The sequence below is a fragment of the Ahaetulla prasina genome, chromosome 2 (assembly GCF_028640845.1).
Source record: "Ahaetulla prasina isolate Xishuangbanna chromosome 2, ASM2864084v1, whole genome shotgun sequence".
Lineage (NCBI taxonomy): Eukaryota > Metazoa > Chordata > Lepidosauria > Squamata > Colubridae > Ahaetulla > Ahaetulla prasina.
In genome coordinates this window covers 238,460,090-238,483,378 of record NC_080540.1, presented here as the reverse complement: position 1 = coordinate 238,483,378, position 23,289 = coordinate 238,460,090, and the positions used below count along the sequence as shown (strand labels likewise).

The following is a 23,289-nucleotide window of genomic DNA, read 5'->3' as shown; positions in this document are numbered from 1 at the left end:
AAACCAAAAATAGAGAATATATGGTAATGGAGAAATAGACTATATATATTTACAAAAGAAGTCTAAACAAAGTCAAAAAGGAATGGCTCCCTACATGCAACATATTATTATTTATTAAACAACTTTATATGGCTGCCCAAGTCATGTACAGCAATTTACATTAAAAATTCACAATGTAACAATCCATATACATCCTCCCCAATGGTGACAATCATACAATCACACCAGCTGTCAGGCATGAAAAATCAGGTCCACACACAAAGGTTCTAAATTATTGATTTATTAGCCTATGCACCAGAATCTTCTCAAAGTAGCAGTTTGTACCTGGACAAAATTAGCCAAATGTCAATGATATCAGGGGGCAGTTGAACTTCATTTTCTTGTGGCTATGTAAGGATTCTAAGCTGATGCCTCATTTAACTCCTACCCTTGGGCTCTGCCAGTCTCCCTCCTACTCCAGCCACTTAATTAGCTCCTTATCACCTAGAGGTCCCCGGGCCTGCTGACAAAACTATGTCTTCAGGCCCTTCCAGAAAACTATCATGGTGAGGATCAATTTTATCTACTGGGAAATGGTATTCCAAAGGGGGGGGAAACACCACAGAGAAGGTCCTATTCCTTTGTTCCACCAGATGTATATCCTTAAAAGATGGATCTTGCACCATACTTTGCCTTCCCATTCTGGTGGTGAGTATATGCAATTTTATCCAGCAAGATCTAAACTAAGAGATTTAGATAAAAAAATTTGAATAATAGAAGATGGAAATTAGTTTAACAATAATTCAAAAAATTATACCTATTGCTTATACCTAATAGATATAAATAATTATTATTTTATTATACACTCCAAAAAAACTCGTGTTTATATGACAAAAACTTTCGAGAGCTTTGTGTGGTTACTTCTTTTTTCCTCTGTCTCTCTTTGAAACCATGCTTTTTCATTGTCATAAATCAAAAATTTCAATGGAAATTGGTGGGTTTTTCTCCCACATTCAGCATTCTCGCTGAACCAAACTCCAGGAGAGATGATCAGTACTCACACCTAATGCAGCTAACAAAACCTTTTGTTTATATGACTAATAAAAAGTACCTTTGTAATACAAAACTCAAGGGCCACAATAAGTTCTTAATAACCCTAATTTTTTAATGTACAGTATTCTGCAGAATACTTAAGACCTGCACTGGACAGAAAAAGGGGACTTTTTCTCTCATTTACACTACATTGCAATAACATAAAGAGGGGTTTACCATTAATCCAGGTTTTACTACAAAGCAGCCTGTTATTTCTCTATCAAACTTTGTCAAGAGTGCCAAGTGTCTGTCATCCAATTCAAGGGATTAAGTCTTCTTTTATAGTGTGATACTTGTACCAATTTATAAAAATACAGATATAGTTTCTTAGCACTGATCACTGTCTATATTTTGGACTGGGTTCATGCCGCAAAAGTTGAATATGACAGCTGGCAGGAAGCTGAGGGGAAAATACATCCCCTTTTCAGTCACCACATTTCAGTTGCTATAGTGATTAATCCTCAATTCAATGGGTATCTTTGTATATTTCTTTTCAGTGAAACTTTAAGTAAACTTGTTGAAAACAAGCAATTGACAAAAAAAGGGGGTCTATATAACCAAGGGGCAGAGTATACATTTTGTGACCTTGTATTAAAACAACAAATTATTTATAATGCACAATGCAATTATATGATTTCTCTGCTCATATAGATATTATATTGGGCTAAGTAATTTTTTTCTTTTCTTTTTTTAACCAAGACTATCTCTGTTTTGTATAATCTCATGTTTGGGAGCCTAAATATAGGGTTACCAGATTTCAGCTCCAAAAATCTGGGTAAATTACAGCTTTTCTCTTTCTTGCCATCTACTGCTTATCCAGGTTTCTGCAGTCCCAATCTGGTAGCTACCAAGCAAGGCAAATCTACAGTACATCTCCTTGTAGTTTTGAATTATATTACAGATTTTTTAAGACTCTGCATCTTATCCTTGGTTAGGATTTTTAATGTTAGCTCCCTTTACATACAAAGCAAGACATAAAACTATCTACTATTGACCTCACCCCATTCCTAAGAGGTCTATAAGGGGCGTGCATAAGAGCACAAACGTGCCCACCGTTCCCTGTCCTATTGTTCCTCTTCATTAGGGCCGGTTTAGCTCTGCCTGGTAAGGCCTGTTATTAAGAACACAAAGCCTGCAATTACTGCAGGTTCGAGCCCGGCCCAAGGTTGACTCAGCCTTCCATCCTTTATAAGGTAGGTAAAATGAGGACCCAGATTGTTGGGGGGGCAATAAGTTGACTTTGTAAATATATACAAATAGAATGAGACTATTGCCCTATACATTGTAAGCCGCCCTGAGTCTTCGGAGAAGGGCGGGGTATAAATGTAAACAAAAAAAAAAAAAAAAAAAATATATCCAATTAATATAGTTGTTACATACTTATGCTCATATATATGCTTATATATTATATAGTTATTTCATGTTAATACTTATATATACTGTTATGACAAAATAAATAAATAAAAATCAATAAATAAAATAAGTATCGACTCTTATCTGCAGGGATCTCCTAAATGGAAAATGAGAATAATAGATCCTTTTTTAGAGGAAGGTGCTTTTAAACTTCCAGAAAGGAAGCGCTGCTTCTCACTCTGAATGTAAAACTTAGTATCCAGAAGCATGAATCCTGTTTCTCTTTTGATTGGCAAGTTCTTCTCCAGTCAGGAAATGTCAATATGACAATGACCAATGTAGGTGTCCATTTCTAACCATGTTAATATCAAATCGCCATCATTTTGTCACTTGCCCCTTCTCTGTAGTGCAGCCCTCTACTAGTCCCTCAACAGCCTGTCCTAATTTCCTACCACTTTTACCAAGTTCACCCAGAGACTTTGTCAATCTACAAGAAGGATTGATATGATAAGAATATGGAATATTCTCATATTCCCAATACTTTTGAAAATGTCTTCCATTCTTAATTGTATTACTGGAAACTGTTTCTTTAGCCCTTGGACCCATTTCCTGAAATGACACTTTTGACACGGAAAAATCTGCCTTTCTACCTGTACAGTGAAAATAGATACCAGAAATTAATTCAGTTTTCTCTATGAGCTCATTTTCTACTAATATTCATTTTACTTTCCCTAGTGTTCACTACTCTAGATATTTTAACATTATGGTTAGCAATATGAATCTCTATATCTCTGCATTTCTTTAGTGCAAACCTGTGAATCACATTTAATCATTTCCTTAGGTAGCCTTATTTTCTCAATTAGTTCTCAATATTACTGGTTAACCATTCTTAGCCTTGATAATTCTTTCCTGATATTCCATTTTTCAGTTTCTTTTTAAAAAAGAATTGTGATCGTTCAGAAAGAAACAACCTTTCCCTTTCAAATTCCCTCATACAAGTCCCCATCATTTTTTAAAAGTATTATTTTAATTCAAATTTGACTATGCTAATCTCCTGTGGTACTGTTAAATATAATTGAAATCTCACAGCGCTCTATGTATCTTTCTTACCATTTTACACACACACTACATTCTAGGCATTGCTTGGTATTCAGTCTACTACTGCTTCCCTTCTGGTTGGTTCCATGACTAGGATATAGTCACTTAAAATTTCTTTAAAATTAAACAACTTTGTAATGGTGGTTTCTGTGATGTTGATTAAAATCATGTATCACTACAATCATTTCCCATCTGGAAGCCTCCCTCATTGCCATATCCATTTCAAAAATCACTCATTTTCACAGAGGAAGTAAACAATGCATCAAGAAGTAAATAGAGGACATGAAAATTAGCCTTACACATAAAGATATAGAATTAAAGATTGCAAAGAGATTATTAGGTTTGCTAAAGTAGGAGGCAAAGATGGTAAATAAAATCACCAAGCAATTTTTTCCACCAAGATTGAGGTTTCATTTCCAGTTAAGAACTCCCACTAGATAAATATAGAAAAACAAAAAGCATGAGACATGAATCTCCTTCCATAAATGGAAAGGAGTGTGGGAGACAGATATTCCTTTAACAAAACATGATTCCTACCAATCACTGTGATTCTGCAAGCTGCTTCTCATCTAAGTCCGGCATGATTACAGCCTGACAAACAAGAACCACTGGCATGAAACAACAATTTCAAAATACTACATCACAGATTCAAATATTTCCCATACTGGTGAAGTGAGTGAACTAGAACACAAAGGAAGACGGAAAAATAGGAATCAACACAAAGGGAAAATCTCAAGGCCACAATAACGATTGTGGAACCAAAGAAGCATGTGAGCTGGACTATGAACCAAAAAAAAAAAAAAGGCTTCTTGCTTTATCTGCTTTGATAGCTTTTGCAAATCTCCATGTATCATAGGGTTTTGATTATTAAATATAATCAAAGTAAATATATTTACTACAAATCTACTCCCCAACTGCAGACTCAAATAATGATGAATTTGAACTGTTTTACAGTGCGCTTCAACGCACAAATACCAAAAAAGGATCTTTTACATATTATGGGCGATTTCAATACAAAGGTAGGACAAGGAGAACTTGCAAGAATAGTAGGCAAGTTTCGAGCTAGGTGAACATTATAAAGCCAGCAATCGCCTAGTGCAATTTTGCCAGGAAAATCATCTCTACATATTGAACATGTGGCTTATACAACACAAGTGACAGCTATATACATGGGCAGCACCAAATAGACAACATTGAAATTAGATAGGCTTCTTTGTATACCAACAACGCTGGAAAGGTTCAATTGCATCTGTTAAGACACTTCCTAATGATGATTGTAGCTCAGACCATTAGCTATCAATGGCTAAACTGAAGCTCAAACTGTGCAAGGTGGACATAACCTTTAAAAATTCAATGTGAACAACATCTGTCCTGTGTATGCAACAGAAGTTAAGAATAAGTTTGAGCCTCTGAATTTAAAAGGGAAAGACCCAAATAAACAGTGACAAGAGATCCAAGGTAACATCATGGAAATTGCTGGAAAGTATGTGTCACGCCGAAAACCAAAGAGAATGAACAAGTGGCTATCTGATGACACCATCAAAATAGCTGATCAGTAACAGGCAACCAAAGCCAAAATTCTAATTTGAAGTCAGCAAAGGCCACATCAAGAAGACTCTGGATCTTTCACTATCTTGAGCTTCATTTAATGCTAATCAGTGCAGAGCTTTTCAAACAACATTTTCCAAATCTGGGTTTTTAAGATGCCTGTAATTTTGTTACCTCACGACAGAATGTAATGAAATTCACAGCATTCACAGTCCCTATAGGGGCACATATCTATGCTGGGGAGGAGAGGGTTTGAAAAGGGAAAGGGAAAACCAATTTCCCTGTCACTGAAGGGCTGATAATTTTTTCTAGATTATTTCATTTTATCTCAAGACACATGATTTCACTGGATCTCCCTATTGATTTTCCCTCCTTTCTCCAATAAAGTTTGCAACTTCTCAGGTGGGAGAAGCTTCAAGAAATTAATTGACATTACAGTGTTTGTAATGCGGCAATTACCAATATAGCCAGTAGACAGGCTCTATATAATGTCTGAGTGAGACATGAAAGCGGAGAAATGAAGAAGACAGAAGGGGTTTTGAAGGAAAGGACTGTAAGCTGTAGACTAAGGAACCAAATATAATATAACAGGCTTGTCAAGTTTATACAATAGGACAACTGATACAAATTTAAGAATCACGTAAGAATCACAAACCTTTTAACTCACAAGTCCTAAAGTTGTACTTTTGATGAAAAGATGGAGAGAAGGGGAAATTACAGAAATAAACGTTATCGATTTAAGCTTCTGATTTAACATATGAAATAAACATGTGGGGTTCTTTTCTGATTTTTGTTGTTTTTTTAAAAAAACTAAAGCAAAAAGATATACGCCATATCCTTGGCATACCTGACATATACCATTAAGTATTTCTCAGTGAAACCTCCATAATAATTTTCTCACTCCCTCGGTACAGAAATAGCAACATTCACTTGGTTAATAATCTGCTGTAGGAACCATTTTCCAGTAACTGTGCCTTTGATCGCTCACGGTGGTCAACAATGAAAAGCCATGTTTAAAAAGGAAAATACTGAGGTTAAAGAACAACAATAGCAAAAGAAACACACTTCTCTGTTCCAGCTCTTTACCTTGGCTCTGCATACTGCTAAGTTTGCTGGGAGCTGGGAAAATTGTTGTAGTTCAAAAACATCGCGGACTGCCCAATGACTCATTTTATTTTCAGCTTTGCTTGGGCCAACCACATGTTGGTTTGAATGGACATATGGAACTTCAGCAACATTATCTGATAATTGAAGCAGAATACAGAAATTATTAAGATTGACTAACTTGTAGATGGATGTTCCGTTAAAATTAAGTTCCTGACAAAATCTCAAGGTTAATTGTCATTACTATGGATTCAGAAATTCTAAAGATCCTAGTTAGCTGATGGTACATTTTAATCTCTAACTTTAAATATTTAGCAATTTGAAAAAATGTAAATTTTATCTTTCATTAGTAAAGAGAAACATTTTGTTTCCCTTGTAGTGAGGTTAACTTATAATAATTTCATGGATATGACCATGCTGTTGTTCTGGGACAATACAGAAGTGTCTTCTTTCAGGTAGTTTGCTTTTTAATTTTCCACTCTAGTCTTTCTGGGTGGTGTCTCCAACTTTATCCAACTTGCTTAGCTTTTCTGAAAGTGAATTAGATAATGTCATCTGATCCAACATTAATTATAATCGTTAAATACTGCATTCTAATCATTATTAATAGGGCTCTCTAGGAGTCTCTGGAGGCTGGGGACAGCAAAAAACATCACTTCCTGTCCAACCGGAAGTTGGTAAATAGGCTGTTTCTGACCTCCGGAAGGCCTCCGGGGGATGGGGAAGGCTGTTTTCGCCCTTCCCAGACTCACAGAGAGGCTCTGGAGCCAGGTGACAGAGAAAAACGGGCCTATCAGGCCATTGTGTGTCAGGAGCAAGGGAGGGGTCATGGGCACATGCACGGGGGCAGGATGCATAGAATTATGGGTGTGGGCACACACGCGCACAACCACTATCCCCGCCCCCGCCAGCACACGATGGCAAAAAGGTTAGCCATCATTGGTAAATAATATGCGGCATGTAAATATTTACAATAAATACTTCATGTTTAATGTGTTGTGAATTCCTAGAAAATCTCCACCAGTAGCTTCTTGTGAAAATTATATAATGTTAGCAACAAGATCAAATCTTGACGAATAATTTGTTATCAGTGACCAATGGCTCAACATTGCCTTCTGATCTCTCTGCTCTCCAAAGAATGGAATCATGCAAAGCTGACCCCCTCCTAAGCGACACAGACACTATGTTGATGACATTGGGCATCTTACTTTTTAAGCAATATAACAGAAATGTAATACCTGCTTAGAAAGAATTTATCATCTCATGGAGAAAGTCTAAGGAAGAACTGAAGATGTAATGTAAAAGATGAACAATAGAAAAGAAGAAAATAGCAATAGCACTTAGACTTATATACTGCTTGACAGTGCTTTACAACCATCTCTAAGCAGTTTAGAGTCAGCATATTACTCCCAACAATCCTAGTCCTCATTTTACCGACCTCGGAAGGATGGAAGGCTGAGTCTACCAGAGTCAAAATGGTAATTTTTCAAGAAAGAAATCCTTTGTGAAATAAATATAATTACCAAAAAGTCCATCCAGTGATCCTATTTTTTGTCCTTGGCCTGATGGTGACTCTTTGCTTACAGAAGACTGCCATCTGCTAGAATTACTTTGTGTTCTCAATGTCATAGAAGGATAATTGAGATGTGGTGAGAATCTGGACATCATCTGAATTCCACTCCTATTGCCCTTTACTGTTAGTTTTTTTTCACTAGCATTAACCTTCTTAATAACTGGAAAATGTTCTTCTTCTGATGAATATTCCTCTATAATCTGAGAATCAGCATTGCTTCCTTTCCTACGCTGACTGCTTCTATGAACAACAGTTTTAGAAGACTTATTTATTTTCTTGTTCTGGAATCGTTTTTGTTTCATAGTACTGGTTAATTTCTGCTTTCCTGAAATGGACATCTCAATATCTTCAGATTCGTCGCTAACATCACTTACTTCATTCCTAGCTGTTATCTTTCGGATATTTTCAAATGGTTTTAATTTACTGAAAGGCAAAACATTTACATAACTCTCCTCGGAAGTCAAATGTTTTTGCAATGGTGTAAGTAAATGCCTTTTTTCTGCAGCTAAAACGTCACGGTTTTTGTCTGTCTCTTGAAATCTTTTAATAGATTCCTGACCATTAGGAAATTGGGAAGGAAAGATAATATCATTTTCACTTGAGCTGTCTTCAATGTCCATAACTCTTCCATCTTTATTTGAATTATACATGTTTTTACATTGATCCTTTTCTTCCTCAGAGAATGGTAAAACAGGATAAGCCCTCTTTACTATTTCACCATGTTTCTCTTGTCTTTCTCTTGTACTCATTTTTGACAGCAAAGTTTTCTTACATCCTGAAATGTTCCTGCCTTCAATTTTCACAGAACCATCATTCTGGGCCTTTCCTTTGGATTGCTCTCTTATAAATCTGTGATCAGCATTTTCACCAACAGAAATCTCAATGCAACCACAATCCTTGGCTGTTCTAGTTTTCTTTTCTAGAAGCTTAGGAAATCCACACTGCAGTAAACTCAGTTGTCCCTCTGCAACTTTGCCATGTTTTGCTTTGTAATTTCTCTTTCTTATTCCTTGGACCTTAGACTTTTTTTCATGCTCCTCATCACTGAAGTCACTGGAACACTCAAGTCCTTCATTTTCTAATGGTTTTGTATCTTGATCTTCATAATCGCATTCTATCTCCTGTATAAAAGAAGCCACTAGTTTAAAATGTTTCATTAAATATCACTCGTAATAATCAACCCTTAAAAACTATATTGCTGTCATAAAAATAATTGTCAGTGTTTAAAAGCCATATCATGATTTTTAAGATAAGGTGAGATCTACCCTGGCTATCAGCTCTTGGATTGGTTTTGTAGATCAGTGATGAAGAGGGGTTATTTTTCTAATTTCTCTTTTCACATGTAGCTCCCTGAAAAAATGACTTCAAGACTTGGGAGATACAGTGAAATATGTTGGCAGTTTCACAGGGAGATGGAGAGAAATGTGACAGTATCAAAATCATACTTCTTTCATTTTCTTTGGCAGAATGTCTTATGTTCATTGGCTATGCCTGCATTTAGCCCGCACTTTTATTAAGCAGGTATGGTCTGTTGTGGAAAAGAAAATCCTAGAAAATATTCAAATTCTTGGATGACTATGTAACAACAAAAAAGCTACCTATTATTTACTTACTAAGGAGAAAAATCTTCATCATAGCTTCCACTGTCTAATCTTTCAAGAATTTTTCTTTTTTGTTTTTGTGCAAAACAATTATCCAAATCAAAGATATATAGATTGGCGTGTGTAGCTCAATAAGAAAACAAATCTATTCTGTTCAACAAGTGTTGTAACTAATACATATGGTATTAGAAGTTTAGTTTAATTAATTTTAAGGAAATATATTGCAAAAACAGTGGAATATATGGTATAAATATTTTAATGCACTCATTTAACTAATCTCCACATTCTCTATATTAGGGTATATTAACTTGGTATAGTTGCTAAATATACTTATCATACCTTAATTATCAGCTGTACTAGGCTTCCTCTTAGAATGAAGCCTTTGAAAATAACAAAATATAAATAATTCCCTTGACTCCAAATATAAAGAACATAAACTCTAAAGTCAAGGGAATTACTTCAGATAAACTTTGTAAATGTTCTCATGGTACAGCTCTTGAAAGTTGTTATTATTTCTAATAGGAATCATATATCAGACCCTCTATATTTCATGGAACTACTTGTGCAACTTGCTGCCAGTATATCATTATGAATTCTCACTTCTATTACTAGACTGAACGTTCTGAATTCTGAATGTTAGTAGTGGGGGAAAATGTTCTCCTGCTCTTGAACTGAAGCACAATAATGATATTAAGACAGTAAAAGACAAAAAACCAAATGCACAGTTTATTACACTAGCTCCATAATTACATCAAAAGCTTCACCCTTTGTTATTTAACTTTTAAGAACCATTTTAACTGGCTGTACATTAATAAATGTTTTGTTATAAGATGTCTCTGTATTAGCTAGCTGGTATTGGGGGTAGCCCGCCGAGGGTGGGGCCAGTCACTGCGCGTGTTTGCGGCGGAGGGTTAATAGGTCCGAAGGTTTCGGGGGAGGGTGATGTTCCAGATGACAATTGTGGTTCCATCTGTGTGGTTAGTGGGAGAGGCAGATATGGCGGAGGGGGGGGGCGTATCGAGACCTGGGAGCACGTGTTCGATGTCTGAAGGCGATCACGTGCTCCGGCCCCTCAGTTCCTACCCGTTCCTCAGGAGGCCATGATCCTCAGAGCTTGGATCTTCGGTTGATGTTATGTAATGCCCGGTCCGTGGCTAATAAAGCTCCCCTGATCTGCGATCTTATTCAGGGGGAGTCCGCGGACCTTATGGGCATTACGGAGACCTGGTTGGGCCCGGAGGGGGGGGTGCCCCTTGTTGAGTTGTGCCCTCCAGGTTTCCGAGCATTTCATCAGCCGAGGGCCCAAGGTAGGGGTGGGGGGGTGGCGGTTGTTATTAAGGAAGATCTAGAGCCGAGGGAGGCCACTGTTCCTCAGATTGCCGGCTGTGAATCCCTCTATGTGAGGTGGGGCCATAGGAATCAGTTGGGCTTGTTGATCGCGTACCTGGCTCCTTGCTGCGTGACCACAGCCCTGCCCGAGCTGTTGGAGGTACTGGCTGCTGTGGCGGTTGAGACCCCCAGACTTATAGTCATGGGGGATTTCAACTTGCCATCAGTTGGCTTGTCATCGACGGCAGCTCGGGAGTTCCAGGCTTCCATGACGGCCTTGGACCTGATTCGAGTAAATGATGGCCCTACACACACGGGGGGAGGCATGCTGGATCTGATTTATATCTCTGGACAGTGGTTAAATGATCTGGTATTAGACGATTTAGTAACAGAACCAATGTCATGGTCGGATCATTTTCTCCTTCGCCTAGACTTCCGAACCGCCATTCACCACCGCAGGGAGACGGAACCTATACGGTGGTTCCGTCCCAGGCGCCTGATGGACCCTGAGAGGTTCCAGGCGGAGCTTGGGCCATTCCCTGAGGATCTGGCCCACGGCACGACTGAGGAACTGGTCGTGGCCTGGGAGCGGGCCACGGCCGGGGCCCTGGACCGTGTCGCGCCTTTGCGGCCTCTGACCCGGCGTAGATCTCGTCCGGCCCCTTGGTTCTCCGAGGGGCTGAGGGAGATGAAACGCCGGAGAAGACGCCTAGAGAGCACCTGGAGGTCCAGTCGCTCCGAAGCTGATCGGACACTAGTTAGGACCTATTCTAGGACCTACCTAGTGGCAATGAGGGAAGCGAGGCGCTCCTACGCCTCCACCCTCATTGCGTCGGCAGATAACCGCCCGGCCGCCCTGTTTCGGGTGACCCGCTCCCTCCTACATCAGGAGGTGCAGGATGACCCTTTGCAGGGACGAGCCGAGGAGTTTAGTAATAATAATAATAATAATAATAATAATATTTTAATTTGTATACCGCCCTTCTCCCGAAGGACTCAGGGCGGTGAACAGGCAGATAAAATATAAATACACACAACCCTTAAAAAACTAATTTAAATGCCCAAAACGCTAAAAAACATACTCCCCTGTAAAATAACACAATTTTAAAAACCCATCCAATAAAAATAAAAATCAGGCTAGTCCAGCCATATGAAATAAATAAGTTTTAAGTTCGCGAAAGGTCCTAAGGTCAGGTAATTGTCGAAGTCCGAGGGAAGTTCGTTCCACAGGGTGGAGCTCCCACAGAGAAGGCCCTCCTGGGGCCGCCAGTCGACACTGTTTGGCTGACGGCACCCTGAGGAGTCCCTCTGTGGGAGCGCATCGACGATGGGAGATAGAAGCCGGCAGTAGGCGGTCCCGTAGATAGCCCGGTCCTAAGCCATGGAGCGCTTTAAAGGTGGTAACCAATACCTTGAAGCGCACCCGAAAACAACAGGTAGCCAGTGCAGTCTGCGCAGGATAGGTGTTATGTGGGAGCCCGAGACGCCCTCAATAACCCGCGCAGCCGCATTCTGAACTAGCTGAAGTCTCCGGTGCTCTTCAAGGGAGCCCCATGTAGAGAGCATTGCAGTAGTCCAGGCGAGAGGTAACAAGGGCATGAGTGACTGTGCATAAGGCATCCCGGTCCAGGAAGGGCGAACTGGCGGATCAGGCGAACCTGATAAAATGCTCTCCTGGAGACGGTCGCCAAATGGTCTTCAAAGGACAACCGCCATCCAGGAGCACGCCCAAGTTGCGTACCTTCTCCATCGGGGCCAATGATTCACCCCCGACAGACAGCCACATCTGCAGCTGACTGTACCGAGGTGCAGGCATCCACAGCCACTCCGTCTTGGAGGGATTAAGTTTGAGCCTGTTCCTCCCCATCCAGACCCGTACGGCTTCCAGACACCGGGACAACACTTCGACAGCTTCACTGGGGTGGCCCGGGGTGGAAAAGTACAGCTGGGTGTCATCAGCGTACAGTTGGTATCTCACCCCAAAGCCACTGATGATCTCACCCAGCGGCTTCATATAGATGTTGAACAGGAGGGGTGAGAGAATCGACCCTGCGGCACCCCACACATGAGGCACCTTGGGTCGATCTCTGCCCCCTGTCAACACCGTCTGCGTCCGATCAGAGAGGTAGGAGGAGAACCACCGATAAGCGGTGCCTCCACTCCCAACCCCTCCAACCGGGCGCAGCAGGATACCATGGTCGATGGTATCAAAAGCCGCTGAGAGGTCTAATAGGACCAGGGCAGAGGAGTAACCCCTATCCCTGGCCCTCCAGAGATCATCCACCAGCGACCAAAGCTGTCTCCGTACTGTATCCGGGCCGGAAGCCGGACTGGAGCAGGTCTAGATAGACAGCTTCATCCAGGTACTGGGGTAGCTGACATGCCACCACACTCTCTACAACCTTCGCCGTGGCGAAGATTGGAGACTGGCGATAGTTCCTAAAACAGCTGGGTCCAGGAAGGCTTCTTGAGGAGGGTCTCACCACAGCCTCTTTCAAGGCCGCGGGAAAGACCCCCTCCCGCAGAGAAGCATTTGTAATCCCCTGGAGCCAGCCTCGTGTCACCTCCTGAGTAGCCAGTACTAACCAGGAGGGGCACGGATCCAGTAAACATGTGGTGGCGTTCAGCCTGCCCAGCAACCTGTCCATGTCCTCGGGAGTCACAGGATCAAAGTCATCCCAAACCACCTCAACAAGACGGGCCTCGGAACCCTCGCCTGGATCTACCCAATTTTGATCCAATCCGTCCCGAAGCTGAACGATTTTGTCGTATAGATAACCGTTAAACTCCTCGGCACGCCCTTGTAGGGGGTCCTCCCGCCCCTCCTGTTGGAGGAGCGAGCGGGTCACCCGAAACAGGGCGGCCGGGCGGTTATCTGCCGACGCAATGAGGGAGGAAACGTAGGAACGCTTCGCAACCCTCATTGCCACTAGGTAGGTCCTACTATAGGACCTAACTAGTGTCCGGTCAGCCTCAGAGCGGCTGGATCTCCAGGCACTCTCTAGGCGTCTTCTCCGGCGCTTCATCTCCCTCAGCTCCTCGGAGAACCAAGGAGCTGGTTGAGACCGACGCCGGGTCAGAGGCCGCAAAGGCACGACACGGTCCAAAGCTCCAGCCGCGGCCCGTTCCCAGGCCGCAACTAGCTCTTCAGTCGAGTCGTGGGACAGGTGTTCGGGAAACGGCCCAAGCTCCGTCAGGAACCCCTCCGGGTCCATCAGGCGCCTGGGACGGAACCAACGCATTGGTTCCGTCTCCCTGCGATGGTGGGTAGCGGTCAGAAAGTCTAGACGAAGGAAAATGATCTGACCATGACAAAGGTTCCACAACTAAATCATTTAAAACCAGATCATTAAACCACTGGCCAGAGATAAAAATCAGGTCTAGGGTACCTCCCCGGCGTGGGTAGGGCCGTCAATTAACTGAATCAGGTCCATGGCCGTCATGGAAGCCATGAACTCCTGAGCTGTTGAGGATGCTACGCCGCTGATGGCAAATTGAAATCCCCATGACCAGCAGTCTGGGGTCTCAACTGCCAACCCGCCAGCAACTCCAACAACTCAGGCAGGGCTGTAGTCACGCAGCAAGGAGCCAGTGCGTGATCAACAAGCCCACCTGAGTTCTCGACCCCACTTCACGAAGAGGATTCACACCCAGCTATCTGAGGCACAGTGGTCTCCTCGGCTCCAGACTCTCCTTGATGATAACCGCCACCCTCCACCCCTACCCTGGGCCTCGGCTGATGGAATGCTCGGAAGCCTGGTGGGCACATCTCCACTAGGGGAACCCCCTTCGTGCCCAACCAGGTCTCCGTAACGCCCATAACGTCCGCGGTCCCTTCCTGAATAAGATCTGAAATCAGGGGCTTTATTAACGCGGACCTGGCATTACATAACATCAGCCGGAGGCCCAGGTCCCGATTATCCTGGCCACTGGTCACGGGAAATTTCTGGGGGCCGGAGCACGCAATCGCTCGTAAACAGCGAGGGCGAGCCCCAAACCTGATGTGGCCCCCTTCCGTCATATCTGCCTCTCCCACTTACCGTAATAATAGCTCGACCCTGACAAACTGGAACGACACCTCGCCATAACCCCAGGACCTATTAAGTTACCGCGAACACATGGTGGACCTAGCCCCTTCCTGACGGGCCCATCCACCCCCAGAACCAAACCCGTCAGTTTCCTCCCCTTAAAATTCCCTTAAAACTCCCTGGTAAAAACGATTAAAACAGTTCATTAAAATCCCTAAGCCTCCTAGATTTCGATGCCAACTCTCGGGTTCCAAAACCCGTCCTCGAGATGTGCCCTCGATAGTGTGGAGGCCAGACCTCTGAGAGGGAATCTCGCAGGGCAAGAAGGTCCGCAGTTGAAAATCTTCGCATCAATAAAAATACAGTACAGTCAGCAGTCCATCCAAGCCGGTCAAGATGGCAAAATGTCATTGCAGCAAGACTAGACTCCCTGGCTGGCGAGATGGACCATGGACTTCCAGGATTCCGTGGGGCCGTTATTCTACCCCCAAACCCAAACGGCCCCACTTTCCCAGGTCCAGATGACAAGCCATTCTCCTCCAAGTCAGTCCGTACGGCCTTGGTGTTACAGTCAATCTGGGCCTTGATGTCAGAAAAAGGGGGGTCTAAAAGAGGGCCAGCCTCGCCTCCAACTCCTCCCTCAGCGGGCCGAACCCTCCAGATGACACATCCGACCCCCTGCGCTACCACTCAGCGACCGATCTTCTCCTGTCTCCTCGTCTCTGGCAAATGATGGAGAAAAGTTCTCAAAAGTTCTCAAACGTTGATAGAAAGTCCTCGGCCCCTGGGAGTAGGGGAGGCCGTCCGCCGCCGCTGCCACCGCCGGCGGAGCCCGAGGGCCAGGCGCAACCACCGCGGCCATCACCCCAGCCATGGCCCACCAGAGGACAGAGGAAACGCCGAGAGAAACGCCAAGAGCCGAGGGGAGGAAGTCCGGCCAGGCCCTCTCCGGCATCGATGAAAAAAGTCTTAGCCCCTGGGGGAAGGCCGCCGCCGCCGCCGCCAGACCCGAAAGTCATACAGCGACCGCCACGGCCGCGGCCGCCATCCCAAGCAGGCCAAGGGAGACACCGAGGGAGCCGCCGAGCCGCCGAGGGAGCCATAGAGGGAACCACAGAGCCCCCGCCGCGCCGCCTCCGAGCCACCACAGGGCCGCCGAGCCCACCGCCAAACGACCGCAGGCCCAGGCCGGCCATGGGAGGCATCGAGGACGCCGCTGAAGCCGCCGAAGCCTCCGAGCCCACCAGCTGTTCCGAGGCTCCGGAGGGAGCCGCTGAGGGAGCCGCCAAGCAGCTAAGCCCCCCACCGAGCGGCCACCACCCCAAGCCGGCCGTGGAGACGCCGCCCCAAACAGGCCGAGGAAGCCGCCGGAGGAAGCCACCGGAGCTGAAGCCGCCGAGACCGCCGAGCCTATCAGCTGTTCCGAGGCTCCGGTCCCGGTCAGCCCCAGCCCAAACGCCGCTTCAGATGTTCTCCCGGCAGGATCCGGGACCGAGAGGGCCCAAAAACAGCCCCTCTCGGTCCCAGACCCCCGGAAAGGCCACCAACCGCACTGCCGAAGATCCTCAACGCGCCATCTTGGCGCATGCGCAATTATATTATCAAAGTGGTTATCTATACGATAAAATCGCTCAGCTGAGGGACGGTCTGGACCGAATTTGGGATGATCCAAGCGAGGGAGAGGAGGCACGTCTTGTTGAGCATATTTGGGATGAGTTTGACCCTGTGGCTCCCGAGGACGTGGACAGGTTGTTGGGGAGGCTTCACGGCACGACATGTTTACTGGACCCGTGTCCTTCCTGGCTGGTACTGGCCACTCAGGCGGTGACACGAGGCTGGCTCCAGAGGATTATCAACGCTTCTTTGTTGGACGGGTTTTCCTGCCGCCTTGAAAGAGGCGGTGGTGAGACCCTCCTTAAGAAGCCCTCTTGGACCCAGCTATTTTGGGTAATTATCGCCCAGTTCCAACCTTCGCTTTGTTGCGAAGGTTGTAGAGAGTGCCGTGGCGCGACAGCTGCCCCAACACCTGGATGAAGATGTCTATCTAGACCTGCTCCAGTCCGCTTCCGACCCGGATACAGCACGGAGACAGCTTTGGTCGCATTGGTGGATGATCTCTGAGGCCAGGGACAGGGATATTCCTCTGCCCTGGTCCTATTAGACCTCTCAGCGGCGTTCGATACCATCGATCATGGTATCCTGCTGCGCCCGGTTGGGGGATTGGGAGTGGGAGGCACCGTATATCGGTGGTTCTCCTCCTATCTCTCTGACCGTCGCAGACGGTGTTGACAGGGGGCAGAGGTCACCGCGAGGGGCCTCACTTGTGGGGTCCCACAGGGGTCGATTCTCTCGCCCTGCTGTTCAACATCTACATGAAGCCGCTGGGTGAGATCATCAGTGGTTTCGGGTGAGATACCAGCAGTACGCTGACGACACCCAGCTGTACTTTTCCACCCGGACCACCCCAATGAAGTTGTTGAAGTGCTGTCCCGGTGTTTGGAAGCTGTACGGGTCTGGATGGGGAGAAACAGGCTCAAGCTTAATCCTCCAAGGCGGAGTGGCTGTGGATGCGGCACCCGATTCAGTCAGCTGCAGCCGCGCTGGCTGTTGGAGGCGAGTTACTGGCCCCAAAGGATAGGGTGCGCAACTTGGGTGTCCTCCTGGATGATCGGCTGTCGTTTGAAGACCATTTGGCCGTCTCCAGGAGGGCCTTCCACCAGGTTCGCCTGGTTCGCAGTTCGCCCCTTCCTTGATCGGGATGCCTTATGCACAGTCACTCATCGCTCGTTACCTCTCGCTTGGATTACTGTAATGCTCTCTACATGGGGCTCCCCTTGAAGTGCGCTCGGAGGCTTCAGTTAGTCAGAATGCAGCTGCTGGTTATAGAGGAGCTACGCGTAGCTCCCATGTAACACCGCTCCTGCGCAGACTGCACTGGCTGCCTGTGGCCTTCGGGTGCACTTTAAGGTGTTGGTTATGACCTTTAAATCGCTCCATGGCTTAGGACCTGGGTACTTACGGGACCGCCTGCTGTTACCAAACGCCTCCCACCGACCCATACGCTCCCATAGAGAGGGACTTCTCAGGGTGCCGTCCGCCAAACAATGTCGGCTGGCGGCCCCAGGAAGGGCCTTCTCTGTGGGGCTCCCACACTCTGGAACGAGCTTCCCCGGGTTTCGCCAAATACCTGACCTTCGGACATTTCGTCGCGAACTCAAGACTCATCTTTTATCCGCTGGGCTGGCTTAAAATGGGATTTTAATGTTTAAATTTATTAATTTTAAACGGGGTTTTTTAGTATGGTAAATTTTAATCATTGGGCTAATTTAAAATAAGTTTTTTAAATTGTATTTTAAGTTTGTATATTGTATTGTCGGTTTTATTATGCCTGTACACCGCCCTGAGTCCTTCGGGAGAAGGGCGGTATAAAAATCAAATCAAATAAATAAATAAATAAATAAATAGTGCCACTTAAGTTGTGCTCTACAGTGCCATGTCACACTGATCGTATCTATTCAGCATTGCCTTTTCATGAATCAGAGTCAAAACCTGTCAAAGGAACTGGAAAATAAACTTTGTATATTATAATGCAAGCAAAAAGCACTGAATTCAGAATATCAATGGCCTCACATTCCTAATACTTCTTTCTAATTCTTCCTGTTTTCTTCAGATTTTATTTGTAGAAGCAAATGTTATAAATCACATTTACAAAAAAATGTTTCATGATATTGTTTATTATTTCTACCTCATGAGGCCGGGATCCCTCTTTCAACCACGTAGCAACTGTCATGACACCAGCTTCTACTTGACCTTCTCTCTATAAAACAGCAAAACAATTTTAAATACGTCAATCCCTTAGTTGGTCTACAAATTCTGACTATGTCACTAAATTGTATACTAACAGTATAAACATTCTATTCCTATGTAGGAAATCTGACTTCAATTTGTGCTCAAGAAATGGGAATAGGGAATATCAATTGGCACATTTACTAAGGTCTGAAAAGACTGTCAAAGTACCAGCTCAATATAAAGGAACTTCCTAAGTTTTTTAATTTCAGTGTTTGATGTAAGAATAAATCCCCACAGCCCTAAGGAATATAACCCACCCAAAATAGAAATCTGGCAGAAATAAAACAAGGAGATATAATACAGTGTCCCAGAAGAGAGGCTGATTGAGTGGCTGACATCCTGAGCAAAAAAACAAACAAATCATAAAGATGAAGATAAAGATAAAATGTGAATTATGTTTTCACATTTCCCAGTAGGGTAAATCAGTATACAGTTAAAATTAAGTGAATAGAAAAATGCTATTGTAATAAACTGGACTATTTTCAAGCAATGAGAATTTGTGATTTTATCATAGTGAATATTCTTTTGAATTTTCTAATTCAGCAACATAAAAAACTAACAGGGTGGATAAATCAAAATATTCAGAAAGCCCAAATAAATGCACAGCACCTCTAGAATCTCTTTTGTAAGACAGGATCCATGGTCTTGAAGTTTGAAAAGATTACGAATCCCAAAAAGTTCTCCTTGATGCTCTCTTGATCCTTGAACTGCCTTGAAATATCGCTTGGCGTTTTTACTTCCAATTGCTACACAATGCAGTTGCTAAAACAGAGCAACACACACGTTTCAAATGCACATGCCAGTAATGTAGCGGAATTTCCAAACGTGCACAGTACCGAAACAGGTTTATGGAAAGCAAGCAGAATATTCCAACAAGGAAATAATATATTTTTACTTTCCCCGGTGGATGTGGTATTGTTCTACAATATTAACATATGGCACAGGGCAGACATGATCTTTCCTATTATTTTGTATAACATATGAAATTAATAAATCTATTAAAAACTTGTTACAAAGACATACTGTTCAGGGCATCATTATCATCATCACCATCTTCATCTCTGCAATAATTCATTAGCTAGAATAGCAAATGATATTAACATACTAGATAAAGCTCACTTGCTTACTCTCAAGTAGGCATTATTTGAGCTAGGTCATAGACATGCCAAGAAATTGGTCCCAATGTACTATCACCATTTCACTTTGGCTAGACTCTAGAATAAATTCGTGGGCCGGGGGCCAGATGCATCATGCACTGGCCACGCCCATGCCCCGTTTAGTGAAGGGGGGGAAGTCACGATACATCATGTGATAATGTGATGACGCAAGTTTGACAGTCCTCAGCTAGAGCAATAGCCCACATCTTCCACTCTGGTTCTGAACTAAGGTGCTCTGTGGGAGGAATAGCTTTGTAAAGCAGCAGGTGAAACGGATGAATCATACATTGCCTGCCTCTGATATAAGACAGCAAAGATAGCATCTCTACTATACATTTTACTGAAGTCCAACTTCAACAATTGCATCTAAAATATACTGCATAAATATGGAAATATTTAGATTGGTCGCCGGCCAATATCAAAGTAACATAGCATAATCTTATCCAGTAAAATGTATAACCATGACACAGCTTTAAATCTCCCAAATTATTCTCCCTCCACCATGTAAAGTGGGATCACTTAAGAGCTTTATATTTCACAAATTCAGATATTGCGTACATTCTAGATATATGAACTTCTATAACTGTGATCTTCTTTCCCAGTCCTGAATCCTAGTGAGCACAATAGTACCCATTTCTATGGGTACTATTCTCCAGTTTTCTTTTCTGTGGTCTGCACTGGAAACTACCCCTAGCAGCCTGTCCACCCTCCAGCTGTGATGGATTATACTATTTGGAGATGATGAGCGTTGAAATCCAGCATACCTGGAGGATATCAGAGGTCTGATTTAGAAGGATCAAAATTCAGACTGCATGAATATATCACATTTATGGTTGAGGCATGGAATTTTAGGGTGTCAGCTGAGGAACAGAAAAGGAACTGGAAGGCAGAATAAGAGAAAGAAGGAATAGACACCCTTAAATCCTTAACAGTTAATAGTAAATATCCTAGATGAGATGTCAGCAGTGAGATCAAGTAATCCCTACCTGTACTTTACAAGAATATTTCAGAAGAAGCAAAATAACTTCTTCCTCTCCCTTTTATTCTACAGATAAATGAAACATTCAAGATGAGCATTGACCAAGCACTATAAAGCGCAGCAGGAAAAAAATCCTTTGGATTTTTAAAGACCTCAGAGCCTGAACATTCCCTGAGTTTTGTGACTTGTCTGCTGAAGAAATGTTGAGACTTAAAATTCCATAACCTTTTGTGCCACTTTGGCTGTCCCAACAAATATGTTGTGATTGTGGATACAGTAATAAAATAAAATTTGTTTTTTCCCTCATTAAATGCATTTGGGTGAATGGTAGAGTTCGCTTTCCTTAATAATATCCAGCGCAGGAACACTTAACTTTATGAATCAGAATTAAATTAATCCAAAAGCTATAAAACCAAGCTAAAGATTACTGAATTGTATTTGATTGACTTCCCTTCCCCAACAAACAGAGCAAGTCATAGCAATTTATTAAGAAACCAATATGACTGCAAATATAATGAAAACTTTTACCTGTTTGTAAATCTGTCGTAAGTACATCATCTCTTCCACAGTCCCCAAAGAAATTAGCCGAAATACTTTCACATTTCTACGCTGGCCAATTCTGTATGCTCTGCAAAAGCATTATTTTCAAGATCAAAATAAAGATGAACCTCCCAAACATAGAAAGAAAACTTTTTAACAATTTAACAATTAGAATATACCTGTCAATGGCTTGAAGATCATTAGCTGGATTCCATGTTGGATCGAACAGTATAACAATATTAGCACCAACAAAATTAAGACCCAATCCACCAGCCCTTAATGATAAAGAAAAGACATATAAAGGGTAAGAAACAAATACAAGAGTACAAAACAATGTATACCATATAGTACTTCTGCTCTAATTGTTTTCCTCTTTACAAATTAATGATGGTTTCAAAATTATCAGTAATTAAAATATGGCTACAAAACAAAATTAAACAAAAATACAATGTAGATCTTCATTATACACAAACTCACTGCAGTTCCATAGTCAATCAAGATTTCCCTAGAACCATTTGCGTGTACTAGTGATACCTAATAACTTCCATAATTCACATCCCGATGGGAAAACCTTAGCCCATTTTACAGTAGCATAATAACTTTAAGATGTATAACTTGCCCAACAACATTCTTTGCCCACTTATTTGGAGAAAACTTAACATTTATATTAAATATATTACTCTACTTAAAGAAAAAATATTATGCCACATAGTTAACCAAATCTATCATTCTTCCATTTGATAACAGGAGATGTAATCCATGCTCATTTTGGTTACCAATAAAAATTTAAGAAATAAAATTATCTTAATCTTCTATTTTTCATACAATGCTTTCTTTCCATCATGTTTAAATTAGACAAAAACAGACCATCTAAGCAATTATGGTGCATGATAATTTTACATTAAATTACTTAGCAAGGACATAGGGAATGTATCAGAATGGGTAGCAGTGATGCACTTAAAAGGAGAACTGGATTTTCATCACCTGTTTCAAAGAACCTTCATTTTTTTGTAAGTACCTCTACAACTAAGTTTATTGTTGTTGACAAATCTTATTGACACATTCAGATACCTTACAATCTTTAGTGTAGAAACTAAGAATCAAATTGCATGTGTCAATGTAACATTACCATGTGATAGGTTTTCCTTTTTTAAAATCAGAGCAGAATACTGGTTTTTTTTTCTTTACAAATGTTTTGAAGCAATAGAATTTTGGAGCAAATCTAGAAGACCATATTTAAAATAATTTATAAAAACTTTATAAAAACACATGATGGAGTTTTTCTTCTTTGGCTCATATCTTTTAGTTGAATAATCTTGTTATGCTTTAATGGGCAAAAAAGGATTACTCTTCTTACTAAAGGTTTCCTCTCATCATTTCATGCTCTCAAAAAAGTAATATCAGAATTATAAATAGATACCAGCAGAAATCTCTTACAGAATTTTGAATCACTGATAGACTTTGTATGAGCTTTTGCAAAAACAGTGGTTACTTTTCCTGATATAATACTTTATGTAGCTATGTTCTAAAGTCTATAAGCTATTAAGTATTTGATTTAGGAAATCAAAATCATCAGTGAACTAAAAAAGCAATTTGATTTGTCTTGAAGCTAAAATGTCTGTCCTTACTAAAAGATTGAAGCAGAATGTTAACTGGAGTCAGAGAAATAGTTGGTTTCCCACTTAAACCTTGCCCGAAATAAATCAGCATTAAAACTACTGATCACAGAAAACAGGGGATAGAGACAAGAGCTGAAGTAGAAGACAAAATTGCTTTTGGAAACTGCTTATCTATCATACTACAGAACCATTTGCTGCACTACAACTCTCAGTATCTCTCATCACTGAACATCAGGCTAGAACTGTTAATATATGTAGTTCAGTAGCTTCTAGTACAGGGGTCCACATCCCACTACCAGGCCGCAGCCTGTTTGAAACTCCACTCATGCAAGCAGTGGGGGTGGGTGAGTACCTGCCACTCACACAAATGGTACTTTGCAGGCTCGAGTACATGCACCTGCCATTCACATGGAATCCTCCCATCCTCCCCCTCCCCTGGG

The 23,289-nt window shown here is 42.7% G+C and overlaps 1 protein-coding gene across 3 annotated transcripts in view; it reads right to left on the bottom strand.

The window, feature by feature from the left end:
- The window catches only part of ERCC6L2 (ERCC excision repair 6 like 2), a 76,993-nt gene that overhangs the window by 11,462 nt on the left and 42,242 nt on the right, over positions 1 to 23,289 (bottom strand). For all 3 annotated transcript variants that reach the window (XM_058168249.1, XM_058168248.1, XM_058168250.1), the window contains 6 exons: positions 21,410 to 21,505; positions 21,219 to 21,318; positions 19,164 to 19,316; positions 18,451 to 18,522; positions 7,698 to 8,868; positions 6,157 to 6,311 (listed from right to left, as the gene is read on the bottom strand). In XM_058168249.1, the coding sequence (XP_058024232.1) occupies positions 6,157 to 6,311; positions 7,698 to 8,868; positions 18,451 to 18,522; positions 19,164 to 19,316; positions 21,219 to 21,318; positions 21,410 to 21,505 (1,747 nt within the window). The remainder of the gene's footprint in view (positions 1 to 6,156; positions 6,312 to 7,697; positions 8,869 to 18,450; positions 18,523 to 19,163; positions 19,317 to 21,218; positions 21,319 to 21,409; positions 21,506 to 23,289) is intronic.